General features: G+C 46.2%; 1 protein-coding gene across 1 annotated transcript in view; it reads left to right on the top strand.

The window, feature by feature from the left end:
• akap6 (A kinase (PRKA) anchor protein 6) overlaps positions 1–17,500 on the top strand; it is a 154,280-nt gene that overhangs the window by 66,142 nt on the left and 70,638 nt on the right. The window contains exons 4-11 of the mRNA XM_030391783.1: positions 1–85; positions 279–420; positions 680–1,318; positions 1,409–1,756; positions 1,977–2,117; positions 2,203–2,319; positions 2,408–2,674; positions 15,400–15,522. The exon at positions 1–85 is cut by the window's left edge and continues 25 nt beyond it. Of these exons, the coding sequence (XP_030247643.1) occupies positions 1–85; positions 279–420; positions 680–1,318; positions 1,409–1,756; positions 1,977–2,117; positions 2,203–2,319; positions 2,408–2,674; positions 15,400–15,522 (1,862 nt within the window). The remainder of the gene's footprint in view (positions 86–278; positions 421–679; positions 1,319–1,408; positions 1,757–1,976; positions 2,118–2,202; positions 2,320–2,407; positions 2,675–15,399; positions 15,523–17,500) is intronic.

The raw sequence follows: 17,500 nt of genomic DNA, 5'->3' as shown, positions 1-17,500 counted from the left end.
ATGTGGAGCAGATTCACGCCCTGCTGGAGACCGAGTTCTCCCTGAAGCTCCTGTCCTACTCCGTCAACATCATCGTCGACATCAGGTGAGTTCTCACAAGATGACATCAGACGGGCTTTAAGTTCTAGACGTAATGTTTGGATTGTTTCTGAAGCTTTAAAGAAACATCAAACTGCTTCTCATTAAATCAAAATGAATAAAATCTGGGACTGTGAATCAATTGATTTATTATCATTATTATTAAATAACTGTATGTTGTCGTGTCTGGTGTGTTTCAGGACGGTGCAGCTGCTGTGGCACCAGCTCAGAGTCTCAGTTCTGGTTCTGAAGGAGCGTCTGCTGCAGGGCCTGCAGGACTCCAACGGAAACTTCACCCGGCAGACCGACATCCTGCAGGCGTTCACCGAGGACCAGCACCAGGTACGACACGCACAATAAAAACACCTTTTTGCAGTGCTGTGCACAAAGGGGGGCAGGGGGGCCCAATTGTTGTAAAACGTGTGCTAAAGTGCCCTCTTGGGAGTCAAAACACGCGCTAAAGTGCCCTTCTTTTCGCCCCTGCCCTTCAAAAAGTCTGTGCACGCCACTGCCTTTTTGTCAGGTGTTGCTTCGTTGCTTCTCTTTCATTTGGACCTTTAACGTTCACCGTACGCTAACCTGATCATTTCTTCGGCTCCAGACTCGCCTGGACGCTCTGACGGAGGTGGACGACTGCGGTCAGCTGACCATCCGCTGCAGCCAGGACTACTTCTCTTTAGACTGTGGCATCACCGCCTTTGAGTTGAGTGACTACAGCCCCGGTGACGAGCCCGAGGCCCGGGTCGCTGAGCCCGACGGCGAGGAGCCCTCCCAGGACCTGGAGCAAACCCAAGCCTCCAATCTGGAACCGGAGGCAGAGGAGAGCGGAGAGCGCCTCTCCAACCACAAACTCCACAACAGCTTACCTGAACTCACCGAGCCCGCTGACTCAACCAACCACAACTATTCTCCTTCTATATTACCCACAATGCAATGTGGCGTGCCCATCCACAGTGAGAGTGCAAAGCGCCCCCTGCAGGGCGTGAGTCACAGCACCGAGGTGTCGCCCACTCAGCCGTCACTTCCCAAGAGAGCCGCTCTGTTCTCAGACGGAGGAACCGGGCTGGACGACTCCAGGGGAGGTCCGGGGAAGGTGAGCCTGGTCTCGGGGCTCCAGCACCAGGCCGAGCTGAGTCGGAGCACCCCCTCGCTCATGGATCCTCCAGACCGCTCCAAGTTCTGGTTGGAGCTGGACTCAGTTTATCCAGAAAACGTCTCGCAGTCCTACGAGAGTCTGCAGGTTCGTCCCTTTTTTACTTTCATGTAGAGGAAGCTTTAACTTTTTTCCCACGTTGTGTCTTTAATCTATTTCTGTCTTTTTTAACTTCAGGTCATGAACGGACGCAACCTCCAGAGAAACCACGTGAGCTCCAGACGCCTGCAGGGGAGCGTAAAGAGACCGCCGACCGACCAGAGGAGCTCGTCTGGGGCCAGACTGACCACCCAGGCCCCCCCGCCTCTCCAGGAGCCGCCGTCTCAGGGTGAAATATCCAAACAAATGGAGAGGACGCAGAGGGAGACACATGCACACAGCGAGGGGGACTCTGACTCCTCGTTGCCCTCCCCCATGAGGGAGCAGTTCCTCTCCTCAGACCTGGAGGCGTCCGGAGAGGAGTCAGACCCCCGACCGCCTCGCGGCAAGACGGCGGTCTGGATTGTGAAGCGGCAGGGGCAGAAGGTGAGCTGAGTTGAGGAGGAGAGTGTGAAGGATGGTTAAAAGTTTGTGTGAACTCTTGTGAAACCGAAACAAACAAAGACCTGATCCGCTGAGAAGCATCCAGTATCGTTTTTTATCCTTTTGCATCGAAGTTTAATAACTTTAAATCGTGGTGCATTTTGTTCTGTCTTGAATCAGAAAGTGGAATATGAAATGTTCACGTCCTCCTCTCCTCCTGCAGGGACCCCAGGTGTCATCCAAAGCCAGCCCGGACAAGGAGCACTGGTACGGGTCCGAAGAGTTCCTGGCCCTCCCTGCTCAGCTCCGTAAGACGGAGATGCTCGCTATGAAGCTGGAGAGTCTGGCTCAGTCCGTCCCGCTGGTCAGTTATATAGTTGGTGTGTAAATATAAAGATGAAGGAACAAGAAGTCGACCACTAAATGTTCTGTGTAACTTCTGGCTGCAGAGACCCGGCAGCTGTGACTCGACCCAGGAGGCTCTGCAGGATGTGGACGACTGGGAACTGACGGAGCTCAACACCGACTGGGACGTAGGCGAGAGCGGAGACGACGTTCCTTCTCTGGTACGATTCTTTTTTAATCTCTTGGTGTGTTTGACTCGAGTGATTTTGTTGATCCAGATTTAATTCTGTGACGTTTTCTCTCCTTCAGCTTCCCTACAGACGAAACCTCCTCAGCCGCTTCAGCCCGTCCTCCTCCAGCGACATCGCTCCGTCCTCGCTGGACGGAAGCATCGAGTCCGGTCCTTTAAGCGACCTGCAGTCCGAAGACGAGGAGGGTCGGAGGTCAGCGGAGGTCCGCCGCCCGCAGCTGATGGCGCCCCTGGTGGACGGACGAGGAGGCGCGTCGCTGGTGCAGCAGCTGCTGGAGGACGTCCAGAGTCAGGACAGAGACCCTGACGTCTGGAGGAAGATGGAGGTTTGTGTTTTTACTTCTACACGTCCGTCCGTCTGAGTTCTTGTTTTAATGTCTCTCTGTTGGGTTTCCCAGAAGGTTCTTTTCATTTCATAACTTTCTGTGTTCTTAACTTCAGTTCTGTCTCTAAAACAAACAACAAGCCCTCAGAAATGTACGACACGTCATGTTTGTCTGCGATTCGAGTACCAGACTTTGTACTCGGGAAAGATCAATTATCAGCCTTTGACTGATGATCAGAATCTTCATCTTTCGGTCCGATTGTCTATAAATAAATGTGCAGCTTTGGTTCTGATTCAGCTGCGTCTGTTGTCTCACCGGCATCACTTTCTGATTGGTTACAGAAAAGATGTAGTGGGATGGAAGGACTGTATTGATCGGCTACTACGGAAGTAATCACGGGCTATTCTGATAATCGTGTGATTATTTTGAGAACGTCAACTAATTGATTGATCGAGAAAATAATAAACAGTGAAAATAATTGTTAGTTGCTACCAAATATTAGTTATTGGTGGACTTTGATAACTTGTTAATTATGTTGGATCCCAACCTGCCGCCTTAAGCTCCGCCTACGAACGCCAATATGGCCGTCAGAAGTTGCATTACATCACTTGAAACTCAGTAACTGGACTTCCGGGCCTTTTCACGTTCCTGCAGCAGAACCGTCAGACGAACGACAACAAGTCGAAACCCAAATCACCACAACACGCCGACCCGTCTCCTCCCGCTCGCTGCAGCCGCCTTGATGGATTGGAGCGCCGGTATCGGATCGTCCCGTGGCCCCGTTAATTCATCACCTCACTTCTAAAGGTCACGTTTGATTGGCAGGCGGATTATTGATGAGGCTGCCCGGTGAACTAATCAGTCATATCTGTCATATTGAATATGGCGAAATGTCAATAGCTCTGGGGATTCGTTCTCCTCGTGGCTGCTCGTTTAATTAGCGCTATAAAGAAGCTCCGCCGCCTCCCCCTAATATTTTTTATTGTTTTATTTTATTCACGTTTATTTCACTCCCTCTCTTTTATCGCCTTAATATTCTAATTCCGAGCACCTTTTACTCCCCCGGCAACATTTTACTTTGCTGCCGTCGCGTCCCAGCGTCCCCTCGGGGATCAATGAAGTTCAGGACGTCCGTCTTATCTGCCGTCAGCCGGGTCAGGAGCTCTCAGGCGGAATCACAGCGCTGTAAAAAGATTATCAGCGAGGATCAATCTGTGAATTAAAGGCCCGGCCCGTGTGTGGGGGGGCGTCCTTGGATCTGCGGATCAGTGACCCGGAAGGTCGTGAGTTTGATCCCCCTCCTCATCAAACTGTCCTCCACAGTCCCCGAATTCAAATCAGATCGTCCACATTAATATTCAGAATTGACGATGATTTGACTGATTAAATGTCAGAGCTGTCCCCGGCTCGCTCGGCTGTGGAAATATTTTGATCCTTTTTAAGGCGGTCGGACGAAACAGACGTCCACGTGGAGAATGTGTCTGATCTTCGGGATCTTCGCAGGAATTTGTGGGTTTCCATGAGGCTCGTTTTTAAACCAGCGGGAAGAATTTATAGACGATGTTGCGGTGACATCGAAACTTTTCACCATCTCGTCCCCGTTTTAACCGTCGCTCTGCTTCGCTTTGTCAAATCTGATGAATATCAGTCATCAGTATTCGTCCTCGGCGTCGAGAGATGAAGAGAGAAGTGGAGCGTACGAAGAGAAAGGAAAATATTAAGAAAATTTCAATTAAGACTTCCTGTTTTGTCCGGAAAGACATCGGCATTTTGTGAAATCTGCGATGTTGAGTTGAGTTGAATTATTCTACTTTCTTTCCTTTGGATTAAAAGTATTTCATATAAAATTCTGGTGCAGAAAATAAGAATCCAGGAACGTCTCTCAAATTAAAATGTCAGCACGTTGCATCCGGACTTTCTGTTTTCTTAAAGGGATATTCCAGTGTAAGTTTAATCCATGGTCTAACACACCATGAAACTGTGTTAGACTCCCTCTCCAGAAATCAAGTTAGCAGACCGCTAATTTACGGAGTTTTATCAACCTCAGAAACGACCGCACGACAACAATACACTGCAGTAAATGGATCCAAATATAAACCGCCACCAAAAAGCCACAAATAATGCTCAGAACAGCACCAAACTTCAGCAACAGTACAAATAGGGTCTCAGCACATAGTCCGGGGCATCTAACCTCCGCTAGCTTAGCTGGATTTCTACTGAAAAGCTGACTAAATTTACCACTCTTCTGCAGCAGCTTCCTGCTGACGGGAAGTCCCGACGAGTCGATTACCGAGTGCAGTAGAGTTCCGCGGCTCATGGATGAAAATGTATGATTATGACTCCATGGAAAAGCAATCAAAGTTCATATGTGTCTTACCTGCCAGTTTATAACAGTTATTATCAAGAGCGGACAGGGAAAAGAACGGAATTGAGCATTTCTAACCGCACTCGGTAATCGTCGCGTCGGGACTTCCCCGACCCGGAAGCTGATGGAGGAGAGTTGAAATCCGTATCATTTTGGATGAATGCTAGCGCTGCTAAACTCACCCAACAATACATTTCCTGTAACTGGCCTGCTTCAAATAAAAGCTGGATCTCAGTCTCTACCCCCACGTCACCTCACATCATAATTAGTCATTTTTAGTCCTCAGCTGTAAAATCAGACGTGATGTTTTGCAGTAAAACCTCTAAAATCTCCTGCTTCCTTCTGTAAAAGCAGCGTCTGATTAGTGCTGGTAGAAACTCTGCTCCCGCCCTCGTGGCGTGCCCCTGAACGCCTCAGACACAATAAGTATCTGTAATCCCCGGCACGTTCAGGGCCCTGCGCCGCTTCCTCTGAATCATTCAGACCCCCTCTGGCACTCGGTGTTTCTCTTCTGTGTTCACGTCTAAAAAAAAAAAAAAAAAGAGAAGCCGGTTCATGTGAGACCCAGAACAACCCCGACATGTAAACTACTGCGTCTGGTGTTGGTGAGAACGGATGCAGATCGACGTATACGGAACATCTGAGGTGAAGAAACGCGACTTTAAATTCTGTATTTTAGAATAATCCAAGAAATAAACCCACATTTATAAACAGGCGTCGACAGAACTCCTCCGAAATCTGTGAAATAAAACATGTTGGTGCTGCGAGGACGCTCGGCTGCGCCTCACATGTCACCTTGTGTTAACCACACACACACACACACACACACACACACACACACACACACACACACACACACACACTCGTCGTTCCTCTCTGCTCCTGGGTAATTAGCTGATTAGCTGCTTAATTAGCAGCATGTAATCATGGCGATGGATGAGCCGCCTAATTGAGGAAGTGAAGAGAGGAGAAGGAGAGTTTCAGTGTGGAGGGCGACATTCTGCCGCTCCGCTGAGACTCTCTGCTGAACACAGAATCAAAACAGAACCGGGCCGGGGAGCAGAACACTGTGAATCAGATCCTGGATCAGAGCCGGTCCAGGAAGTCCCTCTCCTCGGGGGAGAAGGACCTGCTTCTGTTTGTTTGTTTGTTTGTCGGGGGTGATTTAAGTGAAACAGAACCGAGCAGAATTTAATAGAATCTCGTATATGTGAGGAGAGAGATCAGGACGGGTCGGACCGGGCCGGTGTGTTCTCTACAGGGAGAAACCGAGCCTGAACTGGAGTTAACTGTTTGTTTTAGTTGGTAGAATAAAAGTAGAGTTATCTTTTTATTGTTCTGTGGGTCAGTTCTGGTCCCAGTTTACTGTCGAGCGTTCAAAACAGAACCAAAGACAGAAACAAACAAAATAACTGAAGTATTCTTTGAAGGTTTTGGTTTGATTTGTCCGGGTCATCATGAATCACGACCTCAGAGTGATGGACGGGAACAGATTTACATTTTTGGTGGTCAATCCGGTTCAGTAAATAACAAGCCAGATGTTTCTAGCAGGGGGGAAAAAAAAGGGGAGGTTCTGTTTAGATCACGTGAATATTTCTTGTAAATATACGTTAACCATTTTTTGTGACAATGAAGTCAATGAAGGGATCATTTTGGATCTTAACAGCACAGCAGGTGTTTGTTTCGGTTTTGGCCGTAATACGATAAAGATAATTCCGCCAAATAATTCCCTTCTGAAATCTTCTTAAACTTTATTTACTTTGTGTTTTGTCTGTTTTTGCTAAATAAATCACGCTGACGAGGCTCCACGCTCGTCTGCAGGGAGGTGAAGTCGTTTGTGACCGCGACTGTAAACGAGAGAACAAAAATCATCTTCACTCATTGAGAAATAAAACCTGATAAAACGATGAATAAGAGAAATCAAGGCCAGAAGTCTGTTTCACTGTATTATTAACACAATATCTATATTTCACTTTTCGCTGTTGAGCTCTTGTTGCACCGGGAGCCAATCAGAGCTCGGTGTTGTTGGTTAAGAACGGGGACGTCGTCATCTCGTGTCAGGAAGTCTGTAAACGAGCGTGATGTCACTCGAGGCTCAGCTGACTCGTCAGAGCTCGTTAACGTTGAGTTGAACTTCTCTACTTTGTTTGTGAATGTAATTAAATTATTTCTTGTTTGAACTTTCCCCTCGTTCGACCTTCACCTCCTTCTCTTCGCCGTCTTTGCTGTCGGACATGAATATTCTATCCCAGACTTCTTCTTCTTCTTCTTCTTCTTCTTCTTCTCTTCTCTCCCTTTTGACCGTCTGGACGCTGCTGTCTCGACCTCGACCTCCTCCTCATCATCTTTCTAACGTCGCTCACATCATCTGCATCCACGTCGCGCCCTTCTTTCCGGCTCGTTAACCTGAAAAAGTTTACGAGAGTCGACGCAGGAAATATACATACGCACCAGCCTCCTTAATTGCGCTGTGTGGGACGCGGCTCCTGAAGCGCAGCGAGATTTCCTGCAAAACAAAACAAAAAACTAAAGAGAGGCAGACGCAGAAACAGTCCATCAGTCAGATAAGTGTCCTACGCGTCATGTGATCACATTGTATGTGCCGTCTGGGCCGGCGGCGGCGTCCTCAGTGTGAGGTGTCTGTGTGTTTGGCGGCGCTGCGGCACGCCGGCCTATCTGAGAGCAGTGGGAGACAGACAGACAACAGACTCAGATCAACACTTGTCTGATTGGCCCGGCGGGGAGGCAGGGACGCCCACCGACAGGAAAGGGGATAGGAAAATAAGAGAGAGGAGGAGGAGGAGGAGGAGGAGGAGGAGGAGGAGGAGGAGGGAGTTCTCTTCTTCTCTGGTTCTATAGATAAACAGGTTGAGGAGAAAGTAACTGTCGGCAGATTTTACGTGATTTTTATGGACAAAGTCGGCGAACTCTTGTTTCTACTGACAGCTGAGAGGATTTAAAAACAACACTCGTATAAAATAAGTAAAATAAGAGTCTGATTTATGTTAAAAGTCAGAAAACAGCTGACATTGAAGGTTCAACATCGTCTGAAACACGACGCAGATGTTGTAAAAATCTTTAATATTAAAGTCTTTACATAAAAAACATTTTTATTGTTCTGTGGGTCAGTTCTGGTCCCAGTTTACTGTCGAGCGTTCAAAACAGAACCAAAGACAGAAACAAACAAAATAACTGAAGTATTCTTTGAAGGTTTTGGTTTCATTTGTCCGGGTCATCATGAATCACGACCTCAGTGTGATGGACGGGAACAGATTTACATTTTTGGTGCTCAAAGCTTTAAAATAATAACAAAAACATGATTTTATTTCTGTTACTCTGCACAAAGTTGGTCCATCCGGTTCTGTTCGGCCCGCCAGATGTTTCTAGCAGGGAAAAAAACAGGGAGGTTCTGTTTAGATCACGTTAATATCTCTTGTAAATAAACAGGTGTTTGTTTTAGCACACAGATACGTTTCGGTTTTGGCCGTAATACGATAAAGATAATTCCGCCAAATAATTCCCTCGTGAAATCTTCTTTTGTCTGTTTTTGCTAAATAAATCACACGCTCGTCTGCAGGGAGGTGGAGAGAGTTTGTGACCACGACTGTAAACGAGAGAACAAAAAGCATCTTCACTCATGAGAAAATAAAACCTCAATATAATAATAATATAATAATTTATGTTAAAAGTAAGAAAACAGATGAAATTGAAGGTTCAACATCGTCTGAAACACGTCGCAGATGTTGTGAAAACCTTTAATATTAAAGTCTTCAAGTGAAAAACATTTTAGATGCTGCTGACATGTTGGAACTTTGCACCGTTTGTCATGAATATGAACAACTTACTGAATAAAACAATATTTTTTAGTATTTTCATCATCGAGTAGCAAACACAAAAATAAATCTTGCACACAACAGCTGACCAGCGTTATGAACATTAGCAACAGTTTATCGTGACGTTTAATTACAAGGTTCTGTGTGACAGAATATATAATTTAAATATGTGTATAAATGTAAAATAATAGATTTAGCTGACTCATCTTCCAGATGACGACTAGCGAGAGTATCAGCGATGATTCCTCAACGTATCCCAACATCGCTTTGTTAAATAAAGCTTCAGTGTGTTTATTAATCAGAGTTTTATAAGGTGGTAAAAATACAATATTTATGTATTGAACCTGTTATTAACTGATCCAGAAAGTGACATTTTTTCATGCAAAAACACAAGAAAAAGACTCAGATTCTCTCTTCGTTTGTCAAGTTAACTTCCAGCTCCATTTTCAGGTGTATAAACTTTGTTTAGCACATTTTCACGCTGCAGTTAAACTCACAGCAGGTTTGTAATTCCTGCTGCTGCTGTTTCTCAATCACAGCAACAAAAACTCTGATGAGGTTGTGAGGAAGCGTCACGAGAGCTGTCGTCAGTGTTCAACACGTTATCCGTCGTGTTTCAGACAGAAACGTTCTCTGACTCATCGTTTGAAGATTTAGCGACAGGTGAACGAATGAAACCGCACCAAATTGGGTTTGTGTTTTGAATACTACAACTAAATATTCAACAAAGATCATTTTTAAGATGTTTTAATCAGTAAATGTCGTTGTTTATATGCAGTTATCTGCAGCAGGTTTATATTTTCTTGCACTGTTACATTTTTGGAGGATTTCTGTTGAAGTTTAAAGACTCAGGACGCTGAAACCTGTCGAGAGCTCTTTGTAAACGAGCGGAATAAACCTTTAAAATGTAGATTTTTGACTTTCTGTCACATGATGCACTGAAAATACAATCAAGAGAGTAAAATCAGAGGCTCTGTGTGTGTGTGTGTGTGTGTGTGTGTTTGATTACATTAACATCGTACAGGTGAAGATGAGTTTATCCCCACGGCAACAGACAGCTGGTGGTGGAGGGGTCTCTCAGGGACGATCTCAGGGGCTCAGTCAGGTGTGTTCAGGTGTGACGGACGGTCTTTTCTTCTTCTTCCTCCTCTCGGCGCTTCAAATGTTCACTGACAGAAAGTTCAAGTTCGGAAATAATAAATAAATAAAAGGAAAATGAAAGCAGGAGGTGTGAACGTGTCCGCGGCGCTGGCGAGCGGCGGAGCGGCTGCAGTCCTGTCGCGTCCAGATTTTAACCCAAAACTCAACTGCTCCGGTTTCGTTTCCATGTTTTCTATTAAAAAAATGATTTTAATGAATTTCTAATCAAACTCTCGTCCCCTCCAGTTCTTTAATTTCGGTCCAGCAGTGTTAAATTCTCAGCGTGACACGTTCACGTCGTCACACTAATAACTTAACCCGCTGTGGAAAATTAGCCGTCTCACCTCAATCCCCCCCAAAAAATGTTTGTGCCGCCCTGCAAACGAAAATGGATGGTTTTAAATTTCCTCCCGGTCGTTACCTTCACCAGGTGCTGAACTGTTGTTGAACCGGAGCCTCAATCATCCAGAACCAACAGAACCTGTCAGCCCGCAGCGCGCTCGCAGCTGAGCGTTAGCATAATAACTATGTTAGCGCGGCTGTTTCTCTCCCGTGTGAAGGAATATGTGAGGTCTTTTTTAATGTAATATTTATAAAAACAGGCATCCTCCTCCGCTCCGCTGCTCAGGACACGTTCCGCTGTTTTAAACCTCATCATACAAGCAGAATAAGATACGTTCATGATCGACGCTTTGTGTAAAGTTTGTTTCTGTGTGTCGTCGTTTCTTTTCCGTTTTCAGTTAAAAGCCTTCGATATGAAGATCAAGACTCTATAAATCTGCACGGACTCTCTTCGGTCCAGCAGCAGTCGTACGGTTTGTTTGTCTCGATCTCTGGGCGCGTTAAAGAATCCGACCTATTGCCTGTAACGTATTAATCATGGGAGCCGAGCGCGGCCTGTCGGGAGTTTGAGTCTGAATCTATCAGCGTCGTCCTTCAGAAAGCGCCGTCAGCTGAACGGTAATTATCCGGCGGTGGAGAGCGGAGCCACAGGAGGAAGAGATGAAGCAGATATCAGAGCAGTTATCCAGGCGGCAGAGGATCAGATCAGGCGTCTCAGCTCCCAGCAGGCCGTTCTGCCCCTCAGGAGCATCACTGGTTTAGAGACATCAAAGCAGCCGTAAGCAGCCCAGTGCATGCTGGTCGATATCCAAACCAACGCCACTCCCTCCGCTGAGGTCCACGCCTGCATCCTCTTCCTCCTCTTTTTCCTCCGCCTCTCCTTCTTCTTCTCCTTCTTCTTCTTCTTCTTCTTCTCTTATTCACCACATTTCTCTTTTCTCATGTCTTTTCCTTTACTCTTCCTCTTCGTCCTACGCTCCATCTTTTCCCACTCTTCCCCTTCTTTTCCTTCTTTCCTTTCCTCTTCCTCCTACGCTCCCACACTGTTCCTCTTCCTCTTCTTTTTCCTCCACCTCTCCTTCTTCTTCTCCTTCTTCTTCTTCTTCTCTTATTCACCACATTTCTCTTTTCTCATGTCTTTTCCTTTACTCTTCCTCTTCGTCCTACGCTCCATCTTTTCCCACTCTTCCCCTTCTTTTCCTTCTTTCCTTTCCTCTTCCTCCTACGCTCCCACACTGTTCCTCTTCCTCTTCCTCCTCATCTTCTTCTTCTTCTTCTTCTTCTCATATTCACCACATTTCTCTTCTCTCTTTTCTTTGTGTTCTTCATATTCATCTCCTTTTATTCACCATGTTTCTCTTTTCTCATGTCCTTTCCTTTCCTCTTCCTCTTCTTTTCCTTCTTTCCTTTCCTTTTCTCTTCCTCTTCTTCCTACACTCCCCACTCTTCCTCCCCCTCTTCCTCTTCCTCCTACGCTCCTCCACTCTTCCTCTTCCTATCCCCATTTCCTTTCCTTTTCTCTTCCACTTCTCCCTACGCTCCCCCACTCTTCCTCTTTTCTTTCCTCTTCCTCCTACACTCTCCCGCTTCCTCTCCTTCCTACTCTCCCCCACTCTTCCTCTTCCTCATCCTCTTTCCTTTCCTTTCCTCCTACACTCTCCCACTTCCTCTTCCTCCTACGCTCCCCCACTCTTCCTCTTCCTCGTCCTCTTTCCTTTCCTCTTCCTCCTACACTCCCCCGCTTCCTCTTCCTCCTACCTCGCCCACTCTTCCTCTTCCTCGTCCTCTTTCCTTTCCTCTTCCTCCTACACTTCCCCGCTTCCTCTTCCTCCTACGCTCCCCCACTCTTCCTTTTCCTCCTCCTCTTTCCTTTCCTTTCCTCCTACACTCTCACACTTCCTCTTCCTCCTACCTCCCCACTCTTCCTCTTCCTCATCCTCTTTCCTTTCCTCTTCCTCCTACACTCCCCCGCTTCCTCTTCCTCCTACACTCCCCCACTCTTCCTCTTCCTCTTTCCTTTCCCCTTCCTCCTACACTCCCCACTCTTCCTCTTCCTCCTCCTCTTTCCTTTCCTCTTCCTCCTACACTCCCCACTTCCTCTTCCTCCTACACTCCCCACTCTTCCTTTTCCTCCTCCTCTTTCCTTTCCTTTCCTCCTACACTCTCCCACTTCCTCTCCTTCCTACGCTCCCCCCTCTTCCTCCTTCGCTTCTCCACTCCTCCTCTTCCTATCCCCATTTCCTTTCCTTTTCTCTTCCACTTCTCCCTACGCTCCACCACTCTTCCTCGTCCTCTTTCCTTTCCTCCTACACTCCCCCTCTTCCTCTTCATCTCGTCCTCTCCTCTCATCAATACTTTTGATTTCCATCTCTCCTTCATAACACGCGTTGGAGAGATGGACGGCGTCGTATCGATGTGTTTTTTTTTATATTTATTTTTTTTAAGGTTCACGGTTGTGATTAACATACCGCCGCTCAATCGTTCAAGGTTTGTATCTCACACACATGTCGACGCTATCGACGTCTATACGGTGCACAAACACACACACACACACACACCTGATCATTACAGACACACACACACACACACACACACACACACACACACACAGATTGGATCCAGCGATTTGTAGGCGAGGTGTAAGCATGGATGCACACATGTGGTAAAGTAATTTCCATCAGATTTAGCTCCTCGCCGCGGCCTCCTTCACTCCGCCATTAGTTTTGGAGATAGCTCTCAGTGATAGATACGAAAACAACGGCGGCGGATGTATAAAATATTAGAAGCGTCTCGCTGATGATCTGCAGTCACAGTTACACTTGTTATTCAGACGGGATGTTTGAGGTCTGACTGCAGAGAATGAATTCAGGAGCTCACGTCGCCTCCTTCGTCTCTGGTTTTTTATGTAAATGCCGCTCGTGTTTCTCGCTCGCTGCGTCTCTTTGTGCTGCTCTGCGGTGCCGGATCGTCTCGTTCGGGTCTCGGCTCCACGCTGACCTTTGTGTGGTTCTGATGGTGGAAGCTTCTCTCAGAGGAAGCGAGCAGAGCTGCAGACAGACACAACCGACTGCTGGAGAACATACAGGAGAGGATAAATCTGAACCTGCTTTTCATTTAAAATTCATAAAAAAAGGTTCTTCTTTGTCTCCTCTTCAACACGTTTCTCCTCCTCATCTTCTTCTTCTTCTTCTTCTTCTTTGTCTTCTTTTCAACATTTTGAAATTTGTGGACACATTCTTGAGATTCTTGTTGGACTTCTTGTCGGTATGACGTCTAGAAACACGACATATTTGATTTAAAGCTGCTGTGTGTAACGACGGCGGCCGACCCGTCCTACGATCCCGACCAGGCACCTTTTGATAAAGACAGAGGTGGTGTTTCATTGTACTGATTTCCACTTCCTGTTTCCCATAAATCGATTTAGTTTCCTTTCAGCTCGACTGAAATCTTTCTGAAAACTCAAGCTGGTAGATTTTTCTTGTACAAAAATGAGCCTTTTTCAGACACGTTCCGGTGAAACCTTTCCTCTTATCATCCGGGCAGCAAACAGATCCTGTAGATTATAGTCGATGACAACCTCACAAATTAACCTGATCATGTCTCTGGAATTAAGCACGAAGAACGTAGAGGGGACAGACTCACACAGATCGATATCAAACCTTAAAAATCCAACTTCCATCAGTCTAAACCTTCGTGTTCTCACGCTGTATCTCGTATCGGACCTTGAAACCGGACCATGAAGACAGAACTCGATGCTGGACGGAGGCACAGTCGGATCTTTGCTGTTTCCTTTAAAACGTCTCTTATCTTTAATGTTTGTCGTCTCTTTTGTTTAAAGCTTCTCTGCTTCAACTCGTCCACCTCCCCTTTCAAGAACGACAGTTTAAACTCGTCTTTCTTCTTCTTCTTCTTCTTCTTCTTCTTCTTCTTCTTCTTCTTCTTCCTCTTCTTCTTCTTCATGACTGAAGCTTTAAACTCCTCCTCTCTTCTCTCTCCTGACCTGACAGGGAGAAATCAATACCGGATCAGATTCTGTATCACGTGGATTCTTCTGATCTTCCAACAGGAAGCTGTGATAAATCAGCTCATGTGTTGCTCTGAGTTCAGGTTTATCTCTGAGTCGGTTTCAGGTGGAGGTGCTTCACCTCCATCGTTAACGCTCCTCTCAGCCAGTAGATGGCAGTAGCTTTCCACCAGCTGACGAGCTTCTTCTTCTCTCCCTCTGTTGTTCTTCCTCTCTTCTTCTTCTTCTTCTTCTCTGTCCGTCTGTTTGCTCTCTTGAAGGACAACCTGACACACATGTTCAACTCTGCTGACATTTTTACAGACATCTCTTTCTGAATCTCTCTTTTTTATCTCTTAATCTTATTTTCCTGTTGTTCATTTTGTCTCTTTTACTTTCTGTTCTCTCTCGTGTGTTTTTATCTCCACCTCCTTTACCTCTGTCGTTTATTCCTTTTTCATATTATATTTGTGTCTTTAGCTGTTTCTTTCTTTTTAAAAAGTTTTCTTTACGTTCTCTTTTCTGTTTCCATCCCTCTGTATGGTCATCGTCTCTTTATGTTCCCGGCTGTGTCTCTGCCTCGCTCTACCTTTTCTCTCTTCCTGCTCTCGCTCTGTATTTATCCTAATGTGTGTTTACCTGTTTGGTCCTGCGGGTCTCGTTTTTGTTCTCTCTCTGTCCTTGAATTAATTCATCTGGACTCGGCTCTGAAACGCCGTCCAGCCGCTCCCTCGTCTCCTCTTTTCTCTCCTCCACTGTTTCATCCTCTCATCCTCTCGTCCTCTTTCCAATCTGTTGCTTTCTGTCTCTCTCTCTCTCTGTTTCATGCCGTTACCTGTTGGATTTCTTCCTCACCTCGGTTTGATGTTTGAACATTTGTGACTCCTCTTTTGTTATTTTCCTCTCGCTCTCTCCGTCCTCTGTGTTGTTTTGATGTGAGTCCAGTCTGGACCGCCGCGTTGATTCATGTTAATATTACAGTTTCTATAAAATCTCTCTCTCTCTCTCTCTGTGTGTCTCTCTCGGCCTCTCTCGTCCGCAGTGCTTCGTGCAGCAGTTGGACGGGTTCATCTCGTGGCTGCAGGAGGCGCTGGACAGCACCGAGAACTGGACGCAGCCCAGACAGGAGCTGGACAGCCTGAGGGTGTACCTGGACACACACCTGGTGAGAACACACACACATGCTGGCACACACACACTCAGGTCCTGTGAGGATGCAAAGGTCTGAACCTGAAGACCAAGTCCCCCTGCAGCCCTGTGAAGAGGTGAGGACCCTGCTGGAGGTCTTCACAAAGATATCTGCTCATTTCACATTGCACACACGTGATTTTAGCCAAACAGCCAAAAAAAATGCATCCTCCTCGTTAAAGGCAGCGAGCGTGCAGGAGCAGAGCGGTTGTTGAGATGAAAACGCTACTCAAACTCCCAGGAAACCTCAGAAACACTTCCCTGTGCGTCTGTACGAGAAGCCGACTGGTGTTTTCTGGAAACATGCAGATGCAGACGAACAATGGCGGACGTCTGCGGCTGGATATCGCTTAAAATATTTACATTCTGATACCTCGACTTGAGAATCCTTTTATCGATATGAATGTTTTTGTTAGCCTAAATGTTACCGAGTGTTGTTTCAGGAAAAGCTAACAGGAACTTTTAAACCCGTGTTTTCTAACTGATCCTCATCTCTGGTTGTTGTCTTTGCACAACAAGTAGGACAGTTTTAAATATTAGCACATTATTACAAAATCCTCCAACGTCGCCGCGTTTGTTCTGTTCTCTGAGTCGCCCTCTAGTGGACGACACAAACGACACACGGACGCATGTGACAAGCGACATGAATGACTTTTAACTCCAGATTCGTAACTTCACTGATGTATTTTTTACATCGAGTCTGTTCAAAGGACAAATGTGTGAGTGTTAGAGGAACACAATGCGTAATTCTGTGTAAATTAAGACCGTGACAAACACATGTGGGAGTGAAGTGAGTCAAAAAAACATAACGTAGTCCAAATGAACTAAACACAGATCCACCGTTTGTAAAGACTCACAACTGAGATCACTTGTTGCTGATGGAGTTCTCTGGATCAGAATCAGAATCTTTGTCAGCCATCGAGCCGGAACGACACAAGATTCTTTTGTTTGCGCTGATGTCGCGTAACAGCGAACTGCTGCGGCTGTGTAGAGCCGCGCAACGTAGACAAGAGCCACACAAATACAACACAAATAAACCATCTTTAATCTTTACGTCTGAGCCTCTCTGACACTCAGCTGTGCACGAAAAAGCATAAAAATTTTGGTTTCTATTATCGGTTATTTTATCTGTATCGCTCATGAGAGTCAGCCGATTATCTGTTATCGTATCCGCTGCTCGTAGAGGAAATGTGAGACGGTTGAGTGACAGTTTTGTGTCCATCAGCTCGTCTTCAGTCAGCTGATTCACTTCCTGCCACTACAGTAAACTGTGTTGATAAAGTACAGATGTGAAGAGCAGTTATTATTTTAGATATGACTTAAAGCAAACAGCTGAAGCAGCTAACAGAAGGACAAGGTCGCACATCCTGAACCCACCGAGCGACGGTGTTAGAGAGAACAACACTGAGCTTCATCTCCTCCTGTTTCTCTTCCTCTTTTATTCTTTTATTCCTCACCATCTGCCCTTCGCTTTATTTTCATCTCTCTGACTTCTCTAACGTGTTTGTTCGGCTAAACAGGAAGAAGAGAATCAAACGACTCTCCTCGCGTTTCTTTAATTTCCACGAACATCCTCTGAAACAAGCCGGCGCCTATAGATCAGAGCACACACACGCACACACACACACACACACACACACACATGAGAAGCACTTTAGCAATTACTCACATGCTTTATGGCAAACATATGGGCTTCACACACACACACACACACACACACACACACACACACACACACGGTGCAACACTCATCAAAAATGCATTCAAGAGTACAAGGAAATGAGACATGAACACACACATCACATGTCACTGTAACAACCAAGTCATGCGCGACGTTAAGTGTGTACGCATGCACAGACACACACACGCACACACACACACACACACACACGCACACACACACACACACACACACACACACAAAGACAAACAGACGGATTGTATTTGCATATAGC

This window comes from Sparus aurata, chromosome 16 (genome assembly GCF_900880675.1).
Source record: "Sparus aurata chromosome 16, fSpaAur1.1, whole genome shotgun sequence".
NCBI lineage: Eukaryota > Metazoa > Chordata > Actinopteri > Spariformes > Sparidae > Sparus > Sparus aurata.
Note: the sequence above shows the minus strand (reverse complement) of the source record. Positions and strands in the feature narration are given on the sequence as shown.